Below are 24,624 nucleotides of genomic sequence, written 5' to 3' on the forward strand. Positions count from 1 at the left end.
AGAGTATAACGAGTAAAAACAACTGCTTGCATCTCTGCGGTAGCCTACGGTGGATTTTGCCACTTGTAACCGACGCATGCGCATATCCAAACCCTCAGAACGAGCAGCTTCGGCAGCGGCTGTAGCTCAGTTCAGGTCAGCCCAGTCAGCAGTCGTCCACGCGTCTATCTATACTCCCGTTTCTTAAATTTAGCCACTTTCAAGCTTCGAGATACCGCCCCCAATTTCAGCGTCGGTACGGAGCCGCCAGGCCGGGACAGAGACGGAGAGAGAGGCCTCGGCCATGGAAGCGCTCGGACCCGGTAAGGATTTTTAAGAAAGCGAGAGCGGAGCGAGGAGCTGGGAGCGCGAGCCGTGTGTGGGGCGCGTGTGCGCAAATGCGTCGCTTCACTGGGGGCCGTGGCTGCAGCGAGGCCTCGCTGTGACGGGAAAACAAGCCGAGGCCCAAGCCTGTGTTTGTGTACGTACTCGTAGTACGTTATTTACATCGAACCAAGGGGGGCTCTTTTTCCTGTTAGTCGCGGAGGGGGTTGTTTTTATCCACTCTCCCGCCGTGTCCGAGGGTTATATTTATGTCAGGCACGCTCTACTCGTCGTGTCGGGGCTGGCATTGTGTGAGTGGGGATTTAACTGGGACCTTCCTTCCTTCCGCGTCGTGCTGTGTTTACGTTGTTTGGTTCTCGCTGTATTTATTCGGCGTTTCACGCCTTTACGACCCGATTTCTTCAAGGGGACCGCGCGTTTGCGTCGAAATACGGCGGAATATAACGTGTTTTTGCCAAATCCCCCTCTCAGTTAAATCATATAAATCTGCCTGCACCATCGCCATCAGGAGCAGGCAAGCTCGTCTCTTACACCCCCCTCCCCGCCCGTCCAAGATGACAGCGATGGTTTGGGAAGACAAAATGAATGCCAACAAAACACATGTTTACTCGGCAGATGTGGTGATTTTGTGGGGTTTTTTTTAATGTGAGGTGGTCATCGGTTTGCGCGCCTCTCCTTGGGCAGCAGCCATGCGCCCGTGAGAGCACAGCAGGGATGGATGGCGCTCTTATCGATCAGATCTGCAGGCCAGCTCCATTATAGTCTCCTATATGATAACAAAGGCACGTATTTTGATGCAATAAAGGCATGCAGTGGGAAGTCAGATCATGCACCTGTGCGGTCAGCAGTCCAATATGCAGTGTTATTGTCACAAAGCTGCAAAATATGTTTAGGTCATATTCCCCCCCCCCACTGGAGACATTGTGTTCTTTTTTGTGTGTGTGGGAAACGCGCCTTTTCATAAACGAAGCATCTTGCAACAGGAAAAAAAAAACAGTCTTCATGCGACAGCATTGACATGGTTTATTATTATTTATTTATTTATTTTTTGACTTTCTAATTGACCACGCATTTCCCCGCAAGCAACAGAAGAAAGGTGGTGGCATTAGGAAGCACTAGATGTGTTATTTAAGCAGGAAATGTGCTCCTGCAGAAAATGTTCAATGGATGCAAGAAGCTGTGAGGGTCCAGGATTATTGGGGACAATACATCCTATCTATCCTACAGGGGTGTGTTTGGATCATTGTTGCACATAATAAAATGAAATGAAATAATGACTCCAAGTAATCAGGATTTATTATTATACATTAGTGATTGCTTATTGTGCCTGCTGTGTGTACCTTGCTACAGCAAGTGTTTAGGTTGTGGAGTGTGAAGTGAGATTTTCTATCAAAGCCTTTGTTTACACATTCATAGATGCAGACGTAACAATGAGATTTTTGTGATGAATATAAATATGATCTGTGAACACTGCTCTAGAATTTCTCTTTTTGGCATGTTTGTAAAGCTTTGTTGCCCTTTTCAAAGGCAGTGCTTAATCTTATTAATATTGAATTATTAATAATAATATAATATTAATATAATGCAAACTGGCCACGGTGCAGGTGTGAATAGTGAATGCATAATGGTGATGATGTTGAAGTAACTGTAAATCTGAATGCATTAGAAATAAGTTAGACTCACCAGTTCTATTCAGTTTTGTTTGAGCTATGTCACCTTAAGATACTTAACATTATAAGGTAAAGACCCTGTAATATTGGAGAGAACACCCAAATAACCAAGTCCTTTTGACCAATGGGATGGATGGCATAATTGCTGTCTCTTTCAAAATCTCTATACATGCTTAATATCTAATCACGTTCTTTTCTTTATCACCAAAATAAACGCAAAGCTTTAATATTGTGACGGCCTCAGTTGCAGTTTTTAACTCTTTTAAATTACAGTTACAGTAATGTCTTGTAGCCCATTCTGTGTGTCTGTTGTCTGCTGTTTAGTCGTGCTTCAACAATACTCTTGTTCAGTGGTGGGGATTTCTTCAAACACAGGAAAGATGTAAAGCAGACGGTCAACTGTCTGTTCTTAGAGGTGTGAAATGCAGCAGTGAGTGGCCTATTCAGTGACAGAATTCTGAATTGGGTTGTTGTTGTCTCGAAATTGTGGTGGAGTCACACAGCATGATGAATATGCAGAGATGAGTGAAAAGACAAAAGTCTGGAGGACACTGAGTGAAACTGAGAAGAAGTGTAGGAATTTTGAAGTATAAGATCCCATTTGGAAAATGCATTAATTCATAATGGTAAACATGGTCAGTAAGACATCATGTGTTGCATTTAAAACCATTTAAGTCAGCTCGTCTGATAGCTTCTGCACATCTCTACACTGATGTGTGGATATTTCTACATTGTGAATGGTCACTAAGCCTTTCTTAATGTATCTCCTCTTTCTCCTGTCCGGCGTAGTACCTTAATCCGGGTGATTTTCAGGTGTGGGCGTAAGTGTACTCCCTGTTCGGTGCTCTTAGTCTCTGACTCATCGCTGGGCCAAGCCATCATCCTCGTGCTTAGCTTTAAGCTCAGCTGTCTATGCTCCACTGTGGTTACCAGGGACATGCATAGCATTAGTAGGCTCTACAGTGCATTAGTAGGAAACCCTACTCAGAAAGTGTGAGTACACTGCACACGATCTAATGGTTTGTCTAAATTAGATCAGTGAAGAGTGGGGGGTGGGGTGTTACAGTAAGATAGGCAGGCGGAAATCTTTGTACCATGTTTATGGTCAGTTTGGATTTAAGCTTCAAAAAGGCTCATAAGGAAAAGGAAGGCTTGTTTGCCTTTAGTGTATCTGTCATTTTCTGTGTAAGGGGGGGAAAGTTAATTTCACTTCCTCTGTGACTCAAAGTAGATGCAGCTCTGTCTCATTTGGAGCAGAAGCACAAATTATGGAGGAAGCTCGCTGTAAATGTGAGAGCTGCTATTTATATGGTATTCAGCACTGTTTAAGTACTTCATTAATGTTCTGGTTGAAAAAATGAATTAAAAGACCTGTGCAGATTGTCACAGCTGTCTTGTGTTAGTGCAGCTGACAGGTTTGCTAAAATATGTAGGCTCTGTATTAAATATTGGTATTTTTTTTACTGAAACTGTGCCTCGTAGCCTCGTAGCTTCGTAGCTCCACAGTGTAGTGGTTTACATATTTGCCAGACAAGAGAGAGATCCCCCAGTTTGATCCCAGGAGGAAAAACGGATCCCGTTGGGGTTGTGTCAGGAAGGGCGTCTGGTGTAAAAACTGCCAAATCAAACATTTGGAGCTGGCCACTGTGGCGACCCCTTGTGAATGAAGGAGCAGTTGAAAGTGCCGTTACTGAGAATGAGCTTGTGACATTCACAAAAAACAAGACCATGTTTACTCAGAGTTCTTTAAATTGAAATGTGTTATCCACATGTGTGGCTTAAGTTTTGTATAATGTCCAGTGGCCTAGATTGTCATCCAATGCTAACTTAATAATTTATGTTTAACTTTAAAAGTAGATCTTTATTTTGCTTGTCTGTGGCAGCAAAGCCAGCAGTTACACTCAGATTTGCTATAAGTCGTTAGTTATTGGATTACAAGTACTTGGAAAAGAGCTGAGGTTTAGACAGTTGGTCAGACAAACCTATCAGTTTCTATCTCGTGCTGGGTGCTTTTCATATTTTACAATGTAAAGTTCATGTTGGGTCAAGTTTGGGGGGGGGGTGTTAGTGGAGAGAAGAGTGGTTGTGGAGGAAGGAAGACTTCAGGCATTTCACATTGAGACACATTTCTAAGCGTAGTAATGTAGCAGCTGAGGAGGCTAAATATAGACACAGCTCTGTTTTTGGTGGAAGAGGAAGCCCTCAAAGTTGCTGTGCATCATGTCAATACTGAAAATACTTTCTGCTACTTTTACACCGTGGGCTGAAAACAAAAGAAATCTGTGTGCAAAGGTATCTGTGCATATGCACAAAGGTAGACAGAATAGAAGTTATGTTTTTGCAGTTGATTGCAGGTCGTCTGTTAGCTGTATAGACACAAAGTGGGATTGTTATAAGAGTGGATTATTCATGCAGATGGCTGAATGCAGAAATTTAGTCCATGCTGAGCCTGCACTAAAATAATTTGGCAAATCGGCCCATTTTCTATTGCTATGTTTGTCATAATGTATCATTATTACTTGTTGCATTATAGGAATTATTGTACATGCCTTACAATGTCTTTGGGTTGGCTGTAGCTTAGGTGTTAGAGCAGGTCATCTGCTAATTGGAAGGTTGTTGGTTCGATCCCTCCAGTCTGCATGCCAAATGTCCTTGGGCAAAATGCTAACCCAAGTTGCTCTCCAATGCGTCCATCGTACAGTGAATGTGTGTGATTGTGAGATAGAAAGCATTTATATAGAGCATAGAGTTTTTGGGTGAGTCAGAGTAGAAAAGTGCTATATAAGAACCACCAAATCCATGTTTTGTTTTGTTTTTTTACGCCAAGTCATCAATATTTTTCTATTTTAAATTACAAAAGTTGTACTTTATTACATCGGTTTGACTTTAGAATATATCCATCAGCAAATCTGAAAAGTTGGAGCTGGAGCTGCCAAATGATAGTATAAGGCAGCAATGAATAAAAGTACCTCAATGAGGACTATTCCTTCCCCAGTAAAACACAGCTGCATCAAAGGTGGTGGTTAAGTCAGTTGCTCATCAGAACTGAAGGATCAAGTGTGACAAAATCCCATATTGGAGACAAAATGTTACATAAGCAAATTATCCTGCCTGTAAGTTGTGACATACGCCAACACAAATAATGAGTACAACATATGCAGAGACGTGTAGCTCCAAGCATAATGTGGAACATTTGGTATGCCTTTTGTTGCTATCGGTAACAAGGCCAGTAGGACAAATTTAAATGACTCATCAGAGTATTTCAATCCAGATCGTGGCAGAGAAAAGCAGACATGCAACAAATGGCTTCTTGAGCACGTATCATCAAACGTAATGTTTCATAAGAACTAATGACTTGTTCAAGTGATGGAGGAGGAGTGGGTAGAATAGAGGAGGGAGGAGGAGGGTGATCTGGGGCGCGCAGGCTAGATGAGGGCATGTTGGGAAGCGTGTTTTTAGGAAACGATGGGGAGGGTCTCAATTGTCGGTGCTCTCACGCTTCAGTTGTTAACTGGAGCGTGTGGGTGCACGGAGTTTAGGAGGACCCCCGCAGTCCCTTAGCATAGCAGCAGACAAAAGCATTAGGCAACATTTGGTGCCACCAGCACTTATTATATTTACACATAAATATATATTTTTGCTTTTAAGTGCTTAAATTTTGTGCATGCTTTAGTTCGGCTAAAGCATTCAAAAGCTTTTTTTCCCTCCTGTAGGGAGTTGTATTAAGAGGATATTTGATTTTTGAGCCTTTTAGGCGCTCTTGTGCCAAGTAATGCTTGGCTAGCCACATCAGCTGATGATTTTGACAGAACAAGCACCACATTCCCTCCTTCCTCCCGTGTTGATGCAAATCAGTAGTGTTGATATTTGAGAGATGAATCATTATCGGGTTCACTGTAACAAGAAGCTTGAGGTCTTGTGTACATATATGTGCATATATTGTGTTCCTCGCTACATGCGGCTTTTATGATTAAAATTGAGGCTCATGTACTAGCGTAAATTGTGTATATGTACGTTTCTGTGCGTATGGGAGTTGGATGCGGACTGTAACGGTAATCCCAGACTGTCCGCATGGCACCCCTCCATATGGTCCCTCTGCTGTTTGTCTGAGAAGAGCGCTGTCTTTGTCTCGGCGTAAAGGGTGGGCACCCTGTGTGTCTGGGTGGAGCAGTGGGCGGGTTGAAGGATAATTGGAGGTCATTGTTTCGCCAGCCCCTTGTTGACCCATGTAGGTCAGGGGCCAGAGTTACGGATCAATCAAAGCATGCATGTGCCCTTCAGGGTTTGAAACCATTTTAGTGCATTCAAGCAGGTGTCACTAATGAGAGTTTCCAATGAGCTTGGCGTTGCGCGGTGCACATTCATCCATCAGACATGACATTTAATGGCAAGCTAAACAAGCTGTCACCACCTTTGTACACATTAAAGTTAAATGCCAAATGTGCTGTATGCGAAGTTTAAAATGAGAATTGTCTCAAATGTGGAAGTTAGGGAATCAATTTATTCTTATTGTGTTGCAAATTATTGCTCTTTTCCTTTCAGGCCCGCCCGCCCCTACCTCTCTGTTTCAGCCTCCACGGCGTCCCGGCCTTGGCACGGTGGGGAAACCCATCCGGCTCCTTGCCAACCACTTCCAGGTGCAGATTCCCAAGATTGATGTCTATCACTATGATATTGAGATCAAGCCTGAGAAACGACCACGAAGGGTTAACAGGTAAAGATTCATGAAGATACTGATCGTTTTGATCTGTTGCTTTTGCAACCAGACTGCCTAAATGTCTCTGATTGTTGATTATGTGCCCTGACTATCCTGTTGGACCTCGCTTCTGTAGGGAGGTGGTGGATACCATGGTCCGGCATTTCAAGATGCAGATTTTTGGTGACCGACAGCCTGGCTATGATGGGAAGAGGAACATGTACACAGCACATCCACTGCCAATAGGGAGGGACAGGGTTGGTATTTCAGGCACATAAACTATCAGCTCTAATGCGCCATAAAGGGAGAAGTTTTGTATTTAATGGCATACCTCAGTGATTGTAGATCATATTTTAAGAAGGAAATGGCAGGCGTATTAAATGGGTTACTGGCTCAACTTAAGGAGGCAGACTACATAATTGAGTGAAAGGTTTCCAACTGGATTTCTAGGAAAGTCTGGAACAGGAATGCGATCTGTGCTGGTCTGAGGGGTCTTTTAGATAGGACCTCTAATAGAAAATGCTGTATGCAGGCATTCATATTTCATCGACTATGTAATTTAAGCTGACAAAAAAGCCTGATGATGAAAATTTATGTTTAAAGGAAACAATAAATTTCACTCCAATAATGTTTGTATCTTGCCAGTATCTGTGGAAATGAGATCTCAGTAATACAAAGTGGGTTACTAATATCTGCATGACCAGTAAAAAAAGTGTTTTGGTGCCATTTTTATGACTTACTGATATTTCATTTGCTTTATTTTGGTAACTTAAAGTCCTTTCCCCCAGTTTTTGTCTGGTTTATACCCCTTGATTCTTCATTGGTGACTCTAGCTCATCTATTTGTAATCCGAAAGATGATTACATTCTTTGTTTTGCATTTCTGGGTTTCTTGATCACCCCTTGTCACACATTCTACAACCAATGTCCCTTCGCTGAGCTTTTGTTTTCATCATTCTTGGCCCTCTTCTGCCTTCAGGTGGATCTGGAGGTCACCCTACCTGGTGAGGGGAAAGATCAGACGTTCAAGGTGTCCTTGCAGTGGGTTTCTGTGGTGAGTCTTCAGATGCTGCTGGAAGCCCTGTCGGGTCACCTTAACGAGGTGCCAGAGGACTCCGTTCAGGCTCTGGATGTCATCACAAGGCATCTGCCTTCCATGAGGTACGGCTTTTCACCCATGACTTACAAACGCATCACCTGCTTATTCATGTCTTTTCTACAGTGTTGTTGATGTAATCTAATGTCAAAATAATGGCTTAAATTTTCCCTGAAAGCTGTTATAACTTAAGTAATGTAAACACAGATGTATTTAGAAGAGAAGGACTTAAAACATATCAAGAATTCATTGTACTAAGAATATCCAGATCAATAGAGCAGTTATTAGCATGCTCATATGCCCACTTTTGTCTTTCAGACTAATTTAGACTAATGCATCTGGATTTTTTTTTTTAATTGCATGTTTTAAAAATGTACCTTAATGGTTAAGTGAACATCTGGTTTGTTAATAAATGCAAAAATAATTAGATAATATAAAACCTAAAATTTGTTTTTCGGTTACACACAGGTACACTCCAGTGGGGCGATCGTTTTTCTCTCCTCCGGAGGGTTACTACCATCCTCTTGGTGGAGGCAGGGAGGTGTGGTTTGGTTTCCATCAGTCTGTCCGTCCTGCCATGTGGAACATGATGCTCAACATCGATGGTACGAACAGATTTTTCTGCAGCTATGATTTGAAATTTTATTGATTTGAAAACATCTAAAATTAGATTTTTATGTGACGTAAGTATGCTCACTGGCCACCCAGTTAACTGCCAATTGAAGCAAATATCTAACTGGCCAATCTTGACAGCATATCACTGCAGTTAGGCATGTACACATGGTCAAGAGTACCTCTTGAAGTTCAGTGTCAGAATGGAGAAAAGTGACAAGCATGAGTGAACGTGGCATGGTTACTGGTGCCAGACGGGTTGATTTGAGTATTTCTGATGTTCCCACACAACCATCTCTAGGTTTACAGCAAATGGTCTGAAAGAGAAAATATCCAGTGAATGGCAGTTCTCTGGGTGAAAATGTCTTGTTGACACCAGAGGTAAAAGGAAAATTGCCAGACTACTTTGAGCTGAGGAAGGCAACAGTAACTCAAATAACCACTTGTTATCAAACAAGAGCAGGAAGTGCACTTCAAAGCTTGAAGCTGATGGGCTATAGCAGCCAAAAAAACCACACTGTGCCACTCTTGTCAGCTGAGAGCAGGAAACTGAGGCTGCAGTTCACACAGGTTCGCTAAAGCTGTACAAAAGCTTGGAAAAATGTTGCTTGATCAATCATTCTTAATTTCTGCCATGACAGTTGAATGATAGTTAGAATCTTGCATTAAACTGATTTCTTGAACATGACAATGAGTTGACTGTACTCAAATGGCCTCAGTTAGTGGATCTCAGTCCAATCCCCAATAGAAAGATGTGATGCAGTGACAAATTGCAACTGTGCGATGCTATCATGTCGATATGGATGAAAATGCTGCAGGAATATTTCCAGCACCTTGTTGAATCTTTGCCACCAAGAATTAACAGTTCTGAATGAAAAACAGGGTCCATCACAATACTAGCAAGATGTGCCTAATGAAATAAGCAAGTGCTTACAACTAGAATACATTTTTGCATATTTCTTACAGTGTCATGACTCCCATTAGACTAGAAACACTGACTTTCTTTAGTAAAAACTTGTAAAGAAATGATTGGGCGGAAACAGTTGTAAGTATTACAATGCAATTCATGCAATTCATATGAAGTTTCAGTATATTAGCAAAGCATCATAATATATTATATTGCTTCATAAGATGCATTACAAATCATGTTGTGTTTATAATATGAATCTGAAAAGTAAATAAAGGTAGATAATTAAGGGTAAAAGTGAAAGGTGCCCTAAACACAAGTATCTCCATTGAACTTTTGCACCTGTAAAGTACAGCTCAAGGTATTGGTTCACAGTAGAAGCACACAAAGCTCTTATGTGTTTGGTCCTGAAATAGCTAAGTTGACATAGAAATTTCTGTCAGGTCCAGATTAGTAATTGGTTGGTTCATCTTGGCTTTTCTGTATTGACTGCTATTGACATTTTTCCTCAGTTACTGATTTATAAAACCAGTTGAATAACTTTCTTTTTTCCTTTTTTTTCTTAACAGTATCAGCTACTGCTTTCTACCGTGCTCAGCCTGTGATCGAGTTCATGTGCGAGGTGCTTGATATACAAAACATCAATGAACAGACCAAACCACTGACTGACTCACAACGTGTCAAGTTCACCAAGGAAATAAGAGGTGAGCACTCACAACCACCAACTGAATTAAGAGTTTAGAATCTGCCAGACCGGGGAGGTCAGTGACATACATTATCACGTTATGAATGACTTTTGACTCTTTAACTCTTCCGCACTCCATAAAAAGTTACAAAGAAACTACGCCCACTCTGGCAACTGGGTCACGCAGTCCTGCTATATCTAAATCAACTGGTGGAAATCAAAGTACTTTCTCTTTAAGCAAAAATACAGAAACATTTCTTTGACCAGTTTTGGTCTTTCTTTAGCCTCACATGTTGTAACTGGTAGTTGCACAACAAAGAGCAGAAGCTACCGACATGTTTTTGTTGAAATTCAGAACCAGATAATTAAACTTGAAAATAAACTTTTTTTTTTTTCTTCACTTGTAAGCGTTCTCTAGCCTCTGTGGGGCTTGTATAAGCACACTTTTCTGTCTGAAAAGGCATAGCTAGCTGGGTTGTTAGCATTGATATTTCTTATGGCCTCAAAAAACCAGACCGCTAAACCTGCTAAAGGCAAACACAGTAATGTGTTTTAAATTTTTTATCCAGACATTGCAATTATTCTTGGTGTGTTTTTAAACAGGTTTGAAAGTTGAGGTCACACACTGTGGTCAGATGAAGAGGAAGTATCGAGTTTGCAATGTCACGCGCCGACCTGCCAGCCACCAGACGTAAGTAGCAATCCTGCACTCATCAGCAAAAGCACTGTAGTAAAGTGTACCAAAGTCATACCCTTATAAGCCTTGTAAATGTAGAATTAAACTAGGCAAACATTTTCTTTTTTTATTCATACTCACGGAGACTTCAATTGGGCTTGCCCACATTTTCCATTTATGCACAGGTTCCCCTTACAGCTTGAGAACGGCCAGGCCATGGAGTGCACAGTAGCTCAGTATTTCAAGCAGAAGTACAATCTACAGCTCAAGTATCCACACTTACCCTGTTTGCAAGTAGGACAGGAACAGAAGCACACCTACCTTCCCCTAGAGGTGAGAAAACCCCCTTTTTTTTGGAGGGGGGGGATAGAAAATGTTCTCACACAGAATACCTTTAATAACAAGTTGTGACATTTTTCCTTTTCAGATTGCCCACTGCTGCTCCTCTTATCTGATTTTTGTTTAATTAATGAAATGCCCATTCCTCCTCCTGCAGGTCTGTAACATAGTAGCAGGCCAGCGCTGTATCAAGAAACTGACCGACAACCAGACATCAACCATGATTAAAGCTACAGCTCGTTCAGCCCCCGACAGACAGGAAGAGATCAGCAGATTGGTGAGAGTTGGTTCCCTGTTTGAGGAGGCATTGGGGGCTGGATCATCATGCTGTATTTTTCATTGTTTGCTTAGTTATAGCAACTGCATCAAACCCAACCATGACTAAAGGAAAATTAGAAATTTCAGTGTCTGACTTGAGTGTATTTATTTAAAAGGGACAATGAACACAGTTGTCATTGTCAGTATGCTAGATTTATCTGTACATTTTCAAATGCCAGTCCCTGGCAGGTTGATTGTATTGTGATTCCTGTGAACTTGTCTTCCTTTCCCTTTCTTAGGTCAAAAGTAACAGCATGGTCGGGGGCCCCGACCCTTACCTGAAGGAATTTGGCATTGTTGTGCATAATGACATGACAGAGGTGACAGGGCGTGTCCTCCCAGCGCCCATGCTACAGTATGGGGGCCGGGTGAGTACAGACACAGGGAGGGACTGTGGCAGGGTGAGTACTGGGCAGGGGGCTGCATTCTCAGGGCGCAAGCCCGTTGGGAATGCACAGGGCGGGCGTGGGGCGGGCTTCAGAGTGAATACTGTGACATGGGGATGTTCCAGGTTTGCAGAGGTTTTACAGCTAAGGATTGAGATGCTTATAATCTTTTAAATACAGTTAAATTAAAATATCCAAAGTGATTAATGACTTGAGTACATGCTGAATAGTATACCCATTACATATACATTAAACTTGAAGTATAGGTGATACAGTAGTCGGCTTTATATGCACACTTGTAAGACCTGGACCTTTCCCATGTTATAATCCTGTGGTGCATCTCAGATGTCTATTAAGTGTCTCCTTTTGCATATTCTTCCCCTCACTAAGACAGCTTAAGGATGTAAATATCTCAATGATATTGCATTGACTGCTTCTGTAAGTTGAAGAAATGAGACGAGGAGCCTGTGGACCACTGAGATACGCCCACTGAATTTCAAATCAGCCATTTGAGGATCTAAAGTTGAAAAGCCTAAAGTCAGAGTTTTTAGTGTCACGAAGGTGGCTCTTTTGACCTGGCTAGACTTGGCTAGAAGCATTTAGTTTTGGTTTTAAATCTTCATTTTGTCATTTTTGCTGTATCCTGTAACTGATTGTTTCCTGGAGGAACACAGTGTATATAAGCAACTGAAGCAGAATTTATGGTTCAGCAGGGAGAGCGTGTTCGCAGACCGCGGGCGGTCTGGGGATGGCCCATCTGCCTGCAGAGGGCTCTGCGTATGGAAGCAGTGTACAAAGTATGTGGTACAGCCGGTCTGCGGGCCACTCTTGCTTGTGCTGTTGTTGGTCCGTCAGCCAGTAGTGGAGAAGAGCGAAGTTACAACATACAAACTGCTAAAGTGAAACGGAGTGTTAAACATGAAGTGTCCACTGCAGCCACTGTCGGTACTCTTCATGCTGTATCTTTAAAAAAGTACAGCATGAATACAGAGCAAAATGTTGTTGTTTTGCGGTTTTTCCCGGTGAACTCCGCTGTCGCTCACTTCTCTATTCCGGCTCACTTGTCAAGCAGTTAGCATTGGCAGTGGCATACAGCATCTGCTTCCAGCGACGTGCAGTTGAATTTTGGAGAACTGCATGGGAGCCCATCTGCAGTGGGTGAAAGCCCCTCTCCCCCACTGTACGAATGGTAACGTCTACACAGACGGACATATTTGCTCGACCATAAATTACGCTTTAAGCTGTGCCTTAACCAACACCACTGAATGAATCTGTTCCATTAGCTGCTATTGGAGTAGTTAAAATAATCAGCCACATTTGTAGGCTGTTAATCACAGAACATTCAGTTGTTTCAATTTCACTTTGATTTCACAAATCAGAGTGATTTGATTTGATTTATTTATTTTTTTAGGCTGAGACAGTCAGACGTGGCTGTTTTTAGATGTATGCACGTTAAAGTTTCTGAACTCTAATGTGCAGCTGCCGTTTTAGAAGTAAATGGCAGCAGTAACAATACACTGAGTGGTTAAAATAATTAACTTGAGGTTATACATTTTAGCACTCTGTGCACTTGTGGTGATCACATCACAAGGTTAGCAGTTTTGTCCAGCATAACTGTCATGTGTAGCAAGTGTGTCATTTCACTTATTTCTTTTGTTCTTTATAGATTTCAGACAGTGCGTCAGCTGATCCACTTTGTGCAGAAGAAGAGTCAAATGACCCATCAAACGACCCCTTTTATGTGAGGCGCAAAAACCCTGAGTTAACAAAGTTTATACCCACCGTCGGGGATACTTGTTATCTCTGACTGGTGTTTTAGGTTGTGTCAAGTCAGCTAATGCAATGAAAGCCTGGATATGTTCAAGTTGTTTACCGCCCTGTTAGGAGCTGTGATGCTGGATGGCATCACTTGCATCTACCTAGCTAAAATAGGGAATTTAATAAATAGCCATGTAGCAATAAGTTATTCGCCTTTGATATCTTGACTATTGCCTGGTAAGGCATGTGAGGCTGAATTGGGATTCAAGGATTGTGTGTAAAGGTGGGGGGTAATGGAAATGCTGCCATTTCCAACCGGAAGACGATAAGACTCTTATCCATGCAGGAATAAAGTAAAATTAGTCCTCACTTCCACTGTTTGTGCCTGTGGAGTGAATGTGACTCAATTTCTCGTCTGAAAATTAGAAGGTTAATATAAGTACTACAGGGGCTGGATTAAAACTCCCCACTCACTGGCAGTGCGCAATGATTCTGCTAAGATAAGATTAAATTTTAATGATCCCTGTGGGGAAATATTGGCTCAGTCTTTGGCCAGCTTTCTCTTAGAGTTCTCTGGCGCCTTTTTTTACCTTTTTATTTTGTTATTATAAGAGGCATATTCTCATTTGGGAGGGGGGAAGTACCAGTGCCAAGCTTAAATCCACTTCTGACTGCCTCAACTATACATTGCTTCATAAACCCAAGATCCTGAAAGAACACTGAATGATTTGGCCATTTGCCTGCTGGGATATTGAGTCTAATCAGCTTCTAGCGTAAGTGCCCTTAATGCATACAGAAAGCTTTTTTTTTTTTTCCCATTTCTGTGATCACGTTGTATGAATGAAATGCGCACATTTCATTCTATTCAGTGTGATATAATCTTGCCGTCTTTTTTTCTGTGTAATATGCGCTGAAGTTTTTATTCGTCTGAACAACCTGTAAATATGTATTTTTATAATTTTTTTTAATAAATTTTTCAGGCTGTGTTGAAAAGAGATGGAGAAGCACTAAACTTTTGGCATTCGACTGAAGTTGTTCCACGTGGCCACTCAGTTTGAAGAACAAAGCTCCTAATGGCCTTTGGCAAATCTTATTAACTTAATTGAAAGCTTCCCTTTGAATTTCCATTCGCAACCCAACTGAAACTGGAAGTGCTCAGTGTCTCTTTAAGTGGATGCAATACTCATTATACTCATATTACTCATTAGGACCCCTGATATGAAACAATATGAGAAAACAGGTTATTTCCTGGCAGTTTAAAAAGAATCAAAAGTCTGATATTTTTTTTTTTTCCCCCAAATTTATCTATTTATTTTTTTGCGCGCAATACGTTTACATGACTGAACAAATTGGCACTAGCCTTTGAGGGACCAAGTCATTATTTTTGGCAGCAGGGTAACCATCTACCTTGGAAAACACCCCCCCCCCCACCACAACTATGGACTCGCCCAGCCCTGGTGACTTCAAGGCAAACCTAGATACTGCTTTCTTTAATTGGTGAATCAACTTGTTGAACTTGTACTGAAAGTTGACAGCAAACCAACTGATGTTGTTATAGTTGTAGCCACATTAAGTAAAACTCATTAAATTTGTCAGTAATTTGCATGTCACAGCTCAACAGCATGATATCTTTAGAAATGGTTAGCTAGTCTGTACTACAGTGTCTCAACATTTGTCTTTAACACATTGAGCTTTAGCATAACAGAAGGAAGTTATTTAACTATGTATGTGTACTTGACCACTGTTTCAACAACCCCATCATCTGTCAGAGGCGGCAAGGATGGACCCAGACCAATTTGGATGGGCATCCTGCTCCCATCTAAACTGACAGTTTCCCAGATTTTAGCTAAAAGTGAACCATTACAGAGTGAATATGTTGCAAATAATGACTTTCTATGTCTGTTTCAAATTCATTTAGGATAAAATGCAAGCAGCTGTGGCAGACTTACTAAATGTAGAGGTAAAGCGTATCCCACCACACCCACTGCCCCAAACACTTGGTTGAAGAGTAGGTATACTTCAGTCGGCCAGGACTTTGTTTGGTTGACTGCAGCCTTCAAAACTGAGACTTTTTTTTTCTTACACAAGTCTGGTGATGCCAAAATAAATGTCATGTGTTAACACCCTTTTTTTTTTTTTTTTTTTTTTTTTTTTCCCCCCTCTATAAGCAATGGTAAAACTGGTATTGAGGTATCAAACATTTCAGCCTTTTAACACGTGTACAGTGTTCCTAGCCAATGTACAGTGTTTACAGGCATGTTCAGCTGTGTGTTAACCCTCTGAGGTCAAAGGATGTGGATAAAGAAAATTAAGGGAACACTTTGAAAATCTTAAATTTGATCCATCTAAGCCCTTAAAGGGAATAAATTATATTTTTCACTGACTATTGACTGTGAAAATCAGTGGTTCTCCATGGTTCTCAGCAACTTACACAGTGAAAGATTTTGGCTCTGAAATGTAATTCGAGTGCCAATGTGTAATTTTGAAGTGTTCCCTTATTTTTTTTGAGTGGTCAGTGTGCAACTCTAACCCTATCTCATTTTTACATTTTTGGATTAAAAAAAGTTTTTTTTCACATGTTTTGGCAACCAGTGGACAAAATTCTCACACACACAAAAACTTTTTTACACATTTTACAAAACAAAGTCCTATTTTTTTTCCCCTCTTCAACATAGGGTTAGGGTTAACCTTAAGGATGATTGGACTTCAGAGGGTTAATGCTTTGTTTGCTTGTAATTGTTGCAGCTTTTGTATTGGCTCGTCCAACTGCAGGGTTGACTAAGAGTGTAGGGGCTCTCTCCGCAGAATAAAACAGTGGCGACGCCCAATCAGGGCGTGTGGGACATGAGGGGCAAGCAGTTCTACGCCGGCATAGAGATCAAGGTCTGGGCTGTGGCCTGCTTCGCTCCACAAAAACAATGTCGTGAGGACCTGCTCAAGTAAGCTTTTAACGGCTGTTACTTTAAAATGTTGCACTAACATTTACGCTTATATAAAACACTCAATGCTACAGTTAAATGTCTGCCTTTATGGATTTTATTTCTGCGCACAAAAATATGAAACCTGTTCTGTGAATGAGAACTCACTCTTAATACTCCTTCAAACTGAGACTGAACTCTTTAGACTAAGCTGCTCAATTCCCCCCCCCCCCCCCCCCCCCCCCCCCCCCCCCCAACAGCATCATCACTGTTTGGGTGCAGCATTAGAAAACCCAGATTCTGAAGAGTGCAACGATATTAAAGCTTAGTTAACATCATATAGACATACAATCATTAATATAACATGTTGGCATTACTACTAGCTCTAAACTACAAATCGAGAATATTTATACGCATGTGGTTTTTCACAGCAGTAGATGGGAATTGCCCACAATTATTTGGATACTTACTGCTGTACACCACAGTTTTAACACCTGAGTGTTTGTGTGATCAGGTTAAAGCTCTCTCCTGGTAATGATTTGTGTGCGATCATACCTCCTAACTGATTTATAATAAACTCTTGGGTTTTAACAGGAGCTTCACTGACCAGCTGCGAAAAATTTCAAAGGATGCCGGGATGCCCATTCAAGGCCAGCCTTGTTTCTGTAAATATGCCCAAGGAGCTGATAGCGTGGAGCCCATGTTTAAACACCTTAAGATGTCTTACGTTGGTCTGCAGCTGATTGTGGTCATCCTTCCTGGCAAAACACCCGTCTATGGTAAGAAGCTTTTCTTCATTTTTATTTTCTTCTTTCTTATATGGATTAAACAATATTGTGACTGTAATCTTGGTCATGTTGGTTGTCTTGTGCAGCTGAGGTAAAGCGGGTGGGAGACACCCTCCTCGGTATGGCCACCCAGTGCGTGCAAGTGAAGAACGTGGTGAAGACTTCCCCTCAGACCCTCTCCAACCTCTGCCTCAAGATTAACGCCAAGCTAGGAGGCATCAACAATGTCTTGGTGCCTCATCAGAGGTCAGAAAGAATTCTAATTTTGTCACAGAGATGCAATTTCTTCTTGAATGGTGAAGATTGTTTAAATGTCCTCTGGAAATGAATGCTTCCTTGGTAATCATGTGGGACAGAAAGACTCTTTCATGTTTTTAGCAAACATGTGAGGATTATTAATTATACTGTTGTGTTATGGTATTAGTGCTTTTTATGCAGTATGAAATTAAAAATGAAGCATACTCCTTTTTGTTTTTTTCAGGCCCTCCGTGTTCCAGCAGCCTGTCATCTTCCTGGGTGCTGATGTCACACATCCTCCAGCGGGTGACGGGAAAAAGCCGTCCATTGCAGCTGTGGTGGGAAGCATGGATGGCCACCCAAGCCGGTACTGCGCCACGGTGCGAGTCCAGACGTCTCGACAAGACATGTCCCAGGTAACTACAGATGTGCTTGAAACTGACACAGATGGTCTTTATAAAACAGTGGTCTAATGTTTTACCTCAGTATGACCCAGCTCATGTCCATTAAACCAAAGTTTGCTCACTTTTAATACTTTTCTGTACTAACTCGAGATTTGTTTTGCATCTTCAGGAGCAGCTCTTCAGCCAGGAAGTTATCCAAGACCTTACCAACATGGTCAGAGAACTGCTAATCCAGTTTTACAAGTCAACACGCTTCAAGCCCACACGCATCATCTATTATCGTGGTGGTGTGTCAGAGGGACAAATGAAACAGGTAATACTGGCAGCATGTAGAAATTACAAACCATAAAGTTAACAGAATGATGACATGTAAAATCAAACACCTTTGAGTTTTGTGTAAATTCATTAAATTATTTTTGGTATTTCAGGTAGCATGGCCCGAGCTGATAGCCATCAGGAAGGCCTGCATCAGCCTGGAGGAGGATTACAGGCCTGGCATTACCTACATTGTGGTCCAGAAACGTCACCATACTCGTCTCTTCTGCTCTGACAAAGCTGAGAGGGTTAGCAGTTCACCCAGATGTGTGCATTTAAGAGATATCTATTGGTCAATCTGTTCCCTAAGTCTGACTTTATTACCCCTTGCAGGTTGGGAAGAGTGGTAACGTTCCAGCTGGCACCACAGTGGACAGCACCATCACACACCCGTCCGAATTTGATTTCTACCTTTGCAGCCATGCTGGGATCCAGGTGAGCTTACATGATAATAAAGGAAATTGAGTGAAATTTGTGTCCAGGTTATTAACTTTTTGCAGTGGAATAGCTTCCAGAGCATTGGGAGGGTGGACAAAGATTAGAGCAACAAACAGATTTCAGGCAAATTGGTGGTTGTGAGTGAGATGGAATAAAGCAGGAAGTCATTTCATGAAATTGTAATGCAGTATTGACATTGTTGCATTGCTTTCTCTTTCAGGGAACCAGTCGCCCCTCCCACTACCACGTCCTGTGGGATGACAACTGTTTCACGGCCGATGAACTGCAGCTCCTTACCTACCAGCTGTGCCACACCTATGTTCGCTGCACACGCTCAGTTTCCATCCCGGCCCCAGCCTACTATGCCAGGTTGGTGGCTTTCCGAGCCCGCTACCACCTGGTGGACAAAGACCATGACAGGTAAGGGAGCCTCATATGTAACTAGAACAATGTCATTATCAGATAAAACATAAATGAGTGTTTAAGATGTTTCTAAAACCTTTCAAATTAACCACATTGTTTAAGTTCTAATGTAAAACTTTTTTTTATTGGTTTTTAATATAGAAGTCTGTGCATCAACTCACTTTAACCTATTAGTTTAAAACTCTAAAGCATCTAAAAGCTAAATTATTAAATGGCTTTCTAATCGGTGTTAATGGTACAGAAAGGAAAACTGTTCTGACACTACTTTTCTTGTCCTTTTTTGTCTTGCAGCGCCGAAGGCAGCCACGTCTCAGGCCAGAGTAATGGCCGAGACCCCCAGGCATTGGCAAAGGCAGTTCAAATCCACTATGATACCCAGCACACCATGTACTTTGCCTGAACTAGCCTGTCAGCCAGTCCACTTGTGGATCTACCCCGTATATATTTTTTTTCTTTTTAAATCCATCTGCCCCATTCCCCGTTTTCCTTCTTCCCTCTCTCCTTGTAGTCTTTTCTTCATACTCACTCTACATTTTCTGAATCTGCACCAAAGCGGCTCGTGGAGGGGGATTCATCTACATCCCAACGTCCAGCAGGCTCTGTTTCATGGAACAATTTCCAACCAGCGTTCCCAATCGAGCCGCCCTTTTAACCAGCAATCCAGCACTGCGAACCCACAGGGGTTTACAATGCACAAAAGAGAAAAACGCGAAAAAACAAAAACAAACCATACACACATCTACGAGTTGAGCCATTATTTTGCGTTTGTTTTTGTTTTTTCTATTTGAATGTCTGTACTCATGTGTTTGTAAGATACACTGAGCGAGAGAGTGGGCAGGCGCAAACTGTGTCCGCACAGCTCTTTAGCTCTCCCAGCTAAGCAGGACTCTTATCTACTTTTACCTCAAAGCCCTTTTGGGCAAAATCTGTCACAAGGTCTTGGGTTTATCGGGTGGTGGGGAGGGAACTCTACATGAACAGAGATGGAGGGGAGTTGACCTTTTGAGAATGATATCTATATCTATATATATTTTCCTTTTTATGAGCGTGTGTTTTAACTTTTTCTCCTTTTTCGGTCTTTTACAAGCGAGGTGACCTGGGTGTCCATACCCATTGCGACTTTCCTCCCATCTTAGCGAAGAATACGCAAGTCTGTGTGTCTGTGTGTGTGCGTGCATCTCTGTATATACATTTACTGCTGTATGAGAGTGTTTGTGTGTGTTTCATGGCAGGCCACTGAATTGTAAAGGGAAATCAAGGAGATAACTGCTGTAAATGCCTCAGATTTGTTGTTTTTTATATTCACACATACAGTACATATAAGCATATATTTACATCTATAGAGCAACTTTGAGACATATGACTTAAACAGGCCTCATAGAGGCACGTGTGGGTATTTGTAGCAGTCCTGGGTCACTTATTAAATGAAATGCTTTATTACATTTAGAGTGGTTGTGTTAGCCTGCTGCTAGCACAGGCTGGATAGGGATTTGCACCTTTGGGAGATGGCTGCTTTCTTGTGCCTCTAAACACCCTTGAATCCCAGAGTCCATTTCAAGTAGTAACTGAAGCCAGGACTGATGTGTAGCAGTAGCAACCATGGTCTGGCCTGTGACTGGTTCAGCATTGGGACCTGTTTAAAAAGCTGAAGGCATTAAACACAGTATGTTTTTATCAGTCTTGCTTTCTGTGTGAAAAGTGGTATCCAATTTTTAAAACTTCTTTTGGGCCTGGTTTTTAAGAAGGGTTATGACACTGCTGGACATTTTTAAATTTGTGTTTTCAAGGAACCTGGAACCAACTTAATTTTGATTTTGAAGGTCTCCTTTGCTAATGTTGGCCAACTCATTGCACTGACCAGGGATGCTAAGCAGGAACCAGAGGGCACTGTCAATCTCTTACCTTTATGCATTTATACATACGAATCAACAAAGCAGATTTGTAAAAGTTTAATATAAGATGTTTTGTGGTTATCTTAAACTGTTTTAGACCTAGTAGTTTACTGTTGTTGATCTTGTTGTTGTCACTGTTGTTACTATTGTGATCAAATTTTTAAGGTCGGCAGCGAAGCCAGTTATATAGCTACTAGTGTGATTTCAGGAATAGACTTCAGTTGTTGAGCTGCAGGTTGAGGGGTTGAGTTTTCAGATTGGAATTTATTTTCTATTCCTTTTTTTTTCTTTTTTTTCTTTTTTTTTTTTTTTTTTTTTGTGTGTGTGTGTAGCATTCTGGTGAGAGGTAGTTCTCAGGATGGATGAATTCGCGCCTCTTCTGCAGGTTCTGATGTAACGGTGGCCGACTCTAGTTGTTTTGTAGCAGTCAGACTGGTGTAACAGGTCTGCCATGGTGGTGTACGTCACGCACCGGGCGTTGGCTGGTTTTGATCCGATAGATGGAGACAATCGGGAAATGTTGTTATGGTAGGCAATGAGTTGAATTTAATTGTTTTTTTTTAAAAACAATTTTACTCGGCATGTATGTCAGTTATACCCATCTTACAATTCTCTATTTAACAGTATTTTTTTGTGCTTTTTATGCATTTTAACACTGGATTAAATTGACGGTAAATATAAGCGCTGCCCTTGGGAACCCCCCCCTCCCTTTTCTAACATGGAAACTAATGGTGACAGACGTACAATTGGCTCCCCCTAATGTTGCTTTTGGATAATAATGCAGGACAGCAGGCTTTGGGGGAAATGTGCACGCCTCATCGAGAGGGACAGCTCAGTGAAAACCCTTTTGTAATAAACCACCCGTAAAGCAGCAGGTTTACTATGAATGAGTTTGAGCTCCGTCTTGATGTGGGCGTGGGCATCAAGTGGAGAAGCAGGAGTTGAGTAGCAGAAGGGGGACTGGGGAGGATGTTTTCCAGGCGTTGCTTGCAATAAGTTTTAAATGATGCAGATTAGTTTTTACAGTGTGCAGTTCTGTTAGCAGATTGGATTAAATATTCATCTGGGATCTCCAAGGGGGAATGTTTAAATCACAATATTTGGTCATTAAAATGCAGTCGGATAAAGGCTCACTCCCTGTTTATAACATATTACAAAGCAATATTAACCCAACTTTTCAAATATGGTTAAAAACAAAGCTATAATTCTACTCATTGTGATTGTTGGTCTACTCTCGCTATCAAATCTCTGTACTTTTTTTTTTTTTTTTTTTTTTTTTTTTTTTTTTTTTTTTTTTTTTTTTTTTGTAAACATGATTTGCTTGTATCAATCAGTGGGAATGTGCATTTGGTGGAGTAGTTGTGTAGGCTTTAGACTCTTTCTTTCAAGTAACAAAATGTAGACTTTGCTCGCCTGCATGCCAGAGTATTGTCCTTTAAAAAAAACAAAACGACAAAAAACAAAAAAACTGAAAACCTTTTTGGAGTCATATTTATTATGAGAGAAAAAAATATAAACTTCCTTTTTGGGGGCGGGGTAAATGTTTATCAATTTAGTGGGACTGTTTTAGGCTAGCAATATTTGTCTGTCTCTATCTTTAAGATGTATTTTAAAGATTCCTACACAAATGTCAGTAATTTGGGAGGTACAAGCTGTTTTTTGAGGTGAGGGCTTCTGTGCTTTGCGTCGTGTTCCAAATCAAACGAGGTACTTTCTTCAAACGTGGACCCGTTAAAGACCGAACTCCTTTCCTCTGAGCCAGGTTACTGTAGAGAGCATCCATTTCGTCTTCTCGCTCCTGGTTTGTACCTATTGCCACGCCTATTGGTGGGCGCTCTCCTGTTTCCATGGCAACTCCGCTGACCCTTCACAGATATACTTCCTCTTTTGTGTAGAGGTCCCCAAGGCATTGACGGAGCAGGATTACCTCTTTTTAACCTTTTTAAAACAAGATCCATAATTCTTTCTGTGCCCCAATGGAAAGAGCATGAATTATTTTTAAATTCCTCTCACTTTGATATATTATATCTTGACAGATTTGTAATTTGACATTGTGTATTATGTCTTTTTTCCCCTTTTTTGTTACCCTTTTTCCCACTTTTTTTTTCTTTTTTAGGTTTGTTATAGCTCTGCTTTATTTTTTTTTATTTTTATTTTTTTTCCTGCTAGTGGTCTCTGAAACTGTGTGATTGTCTAATAGCAATAGAATCACAGAATCTGAGCGATCCGATTCTGGGAATCTGGTGGTTCCGATTCTGTGAATGAACGGAATCCTTTAAGTTGTCAAGGGGCAGGGCTCGTTCTGTCCCTGCCCTCAGAAGGCCATTCACTTGCTGTTATTGCTATTATGTGACATGTTGAATTGGTTTTTGTTGTTTTTGTTCGCCTGCAGGGAATTCTTGTGTTAATGTGCAAAGTAATAAATGGGTATTTCATGCCTATAACATAACTGTGTGCGCTCGTCATTGACATTTAGCCTGTAATATTGATTAAAAGGTGAATTTATGCCCACACAGAGGTAGATCTGCACTTGACACCAAAGCCTACATATGCATTTATTGTCACTAGATGGCATTCTTTACCAGAGTAAATCAGATTACAGGATGATGGCACTTGGTAAAATATTAATGAGGTAAGCTGTTCCTGTCCTTGGATGCATTCTAAGAACAGCTGAATAGTGTAACAATATCAGATATCTTCTGTCTTAAGTAGCCTGAAGAAATCTGAAAACATTAAATATTTTTTTCAATCAAGCTTTAGTAAAACAGGTGTTAAGTTAGTAGTCCTGGCAAGAGTGTAGGGATGGGGTCCTGTATGTGAACGGTGACTTGAAATGTTAGCTGAGTAGTCAAAGAAAATTGGATTTTTGTTTAATTTTTTAATAGAATGCAGTTTTGGAAATTGAAAGTTTAATAATGTAGTGCAAGTAATGGGATAAATTTTTATTTTTCTCAACAACAAAAACAAAAATACATGCTGTACAATACAGAAAAGGGTCCAAAAATTAATGGAAATTGTTGTGGGGGCATATTTAACAGTATAAATAGGATATTTTCTCTTAATGATTTCATTGTCAAAAAATTTGACACTTTGTCCTTTATTGTAAATACAGTTTTGTTTTTTTGTTTTTTTAACTATAAAACCTTTACAAACTTAACCATATTTTATATTCATTATACATGATGCAAGCATTATCATGACTTTTTTGTTGTTGTGATGACTATGCCTATAGCTCATGAAAATCAGAAATCCAGTTTAAATTTAAAGAACAAACTATTCACACAGTAAATATTTATGCCTTGGTCTAATTCAATACCTGCAACCACAATCAGAGGGAAGACTGGTTACTTGATGGTTGTCCAGATGTCTATCATTGATGTTCTCTAATAGGAGGATAAGCCACAGGTCTTGCTGAAAAGGCTGGCTGTATGGAGGTTTGTAAATAATAAAGTTGGCTGAAGGGAAAAGTATGAGGGAGACAAAGAGCATGGCCACAGTCTTGAGAGGACTGTCAGGAAAAGTTGATTCAAGAACTTCACAAGGAGTGAACGGAGGCTGGTGTCAGTGTATATAGACGTCTTCATGACAGGGGGTAAAACTGTTGCTTTACTACTGCTGTCAAACCACCCTGAACCAGAGACTTTAGAAGTGTTTTATGCTAAGTGGAAAAAGTAGTGGACTACTGCTCTGTGGTCCTCTTTGCAGATAAAAGTACGTTTTGAACTACATTTGGAAATCAAGTC

At 41.0% G+C, this 24,624-nt stretch overlaps 1 protein-coding gene across 4 annotated transcripts; it reads left to right on the forward strand.

Annotated features, from left to right (window-relative positions):
- The first annotated feature begins 117 nt into the window (after positions 1-117).
- Positions 118-23,324, forward strand: ago4 (argonaute RISC component 4). Of its 4 annotated transcripts, none has more exons than XM_065470549.1 (19): positions 118-302; positions 6,537-6,708; positions 6,827-6,947; positions 7,669-7,850; positions 8,254-8,390; positions 9,874-10,008; positions 10,593-10,680; positions 10,851-10,998; positions 11,162-11,281; positions 11,562-11,723; positions 16,257-16,405; positions 16,979-17,163; positions 17,259-17,418; positions 17,654-17,825; positions 17,983-18,126; positions 18,242-18,376; positions 18,462-18,563; positions 18,787-18,986; positions 19,281-23,324. In XM_065470549.1, exons 1-19 carry the CDS (start codon positions 284-286, stop codon positions 19,387-19,389), a joined length of 2,640 nt encoding a protein of 879 aa, XP_065326621.1. In that variant the 5' UTR covers positions 118-283; the 3' UTR covers positions 19,390-23,324. The 4 variants fall into 4 exon arrangements, with proteins under 4 accessions (XP_065326621.1, XP_065326622.1, XP_065326623.1 ...); XM_065470550.1 differs by having other exon boundaries at positions 16,272-16,405; XM_065470551.1 differs by having other exon boundaries at positions 11,562-11,690.
- Positions 23,325-24,624: the final 1,300 nt, after the last annotated feature.

This window comes from Pelmatolapia mariae, linkage group LG22 (genome assembly GCF_036321145.2).
Source record: "Pelmatolapia mariae isolate MD_Pm_ZW linkage group LG22, Pm_UMD_F_2, whole genome shotgun sequence".
In the NCBI taxonomy this organism is placed as follows: domain Eukaryota; kingdom Metazoa; phylum Chordata; class Actinopteri; order Cichliformes; family Cichlidae; genus Pelmatolapia; species Pelmatolapia mariae.

What these genes read in the sequence shown, in the direction of transcription:
- ago4 (XM_065470549.1), top strand. An exon ending in CTCGACAAGACATGTCCCAG is followed by an intron (nt 17,826 to 17,982) that starts GTAACTACAGAT and finishes TTGCATCTTCAG; the next exon opens with GAGCAGCTCTTCAGCCAGGA. An exon ending in GTGGACAAAGACCATGACAG is followed by an intron (nt 18,987 to 19,280) that starts GTAAGGGAGCCT and finishes TTTGTCTTGCAG; the next exon opens with CGCCGAAGGCAGCCACGTCT.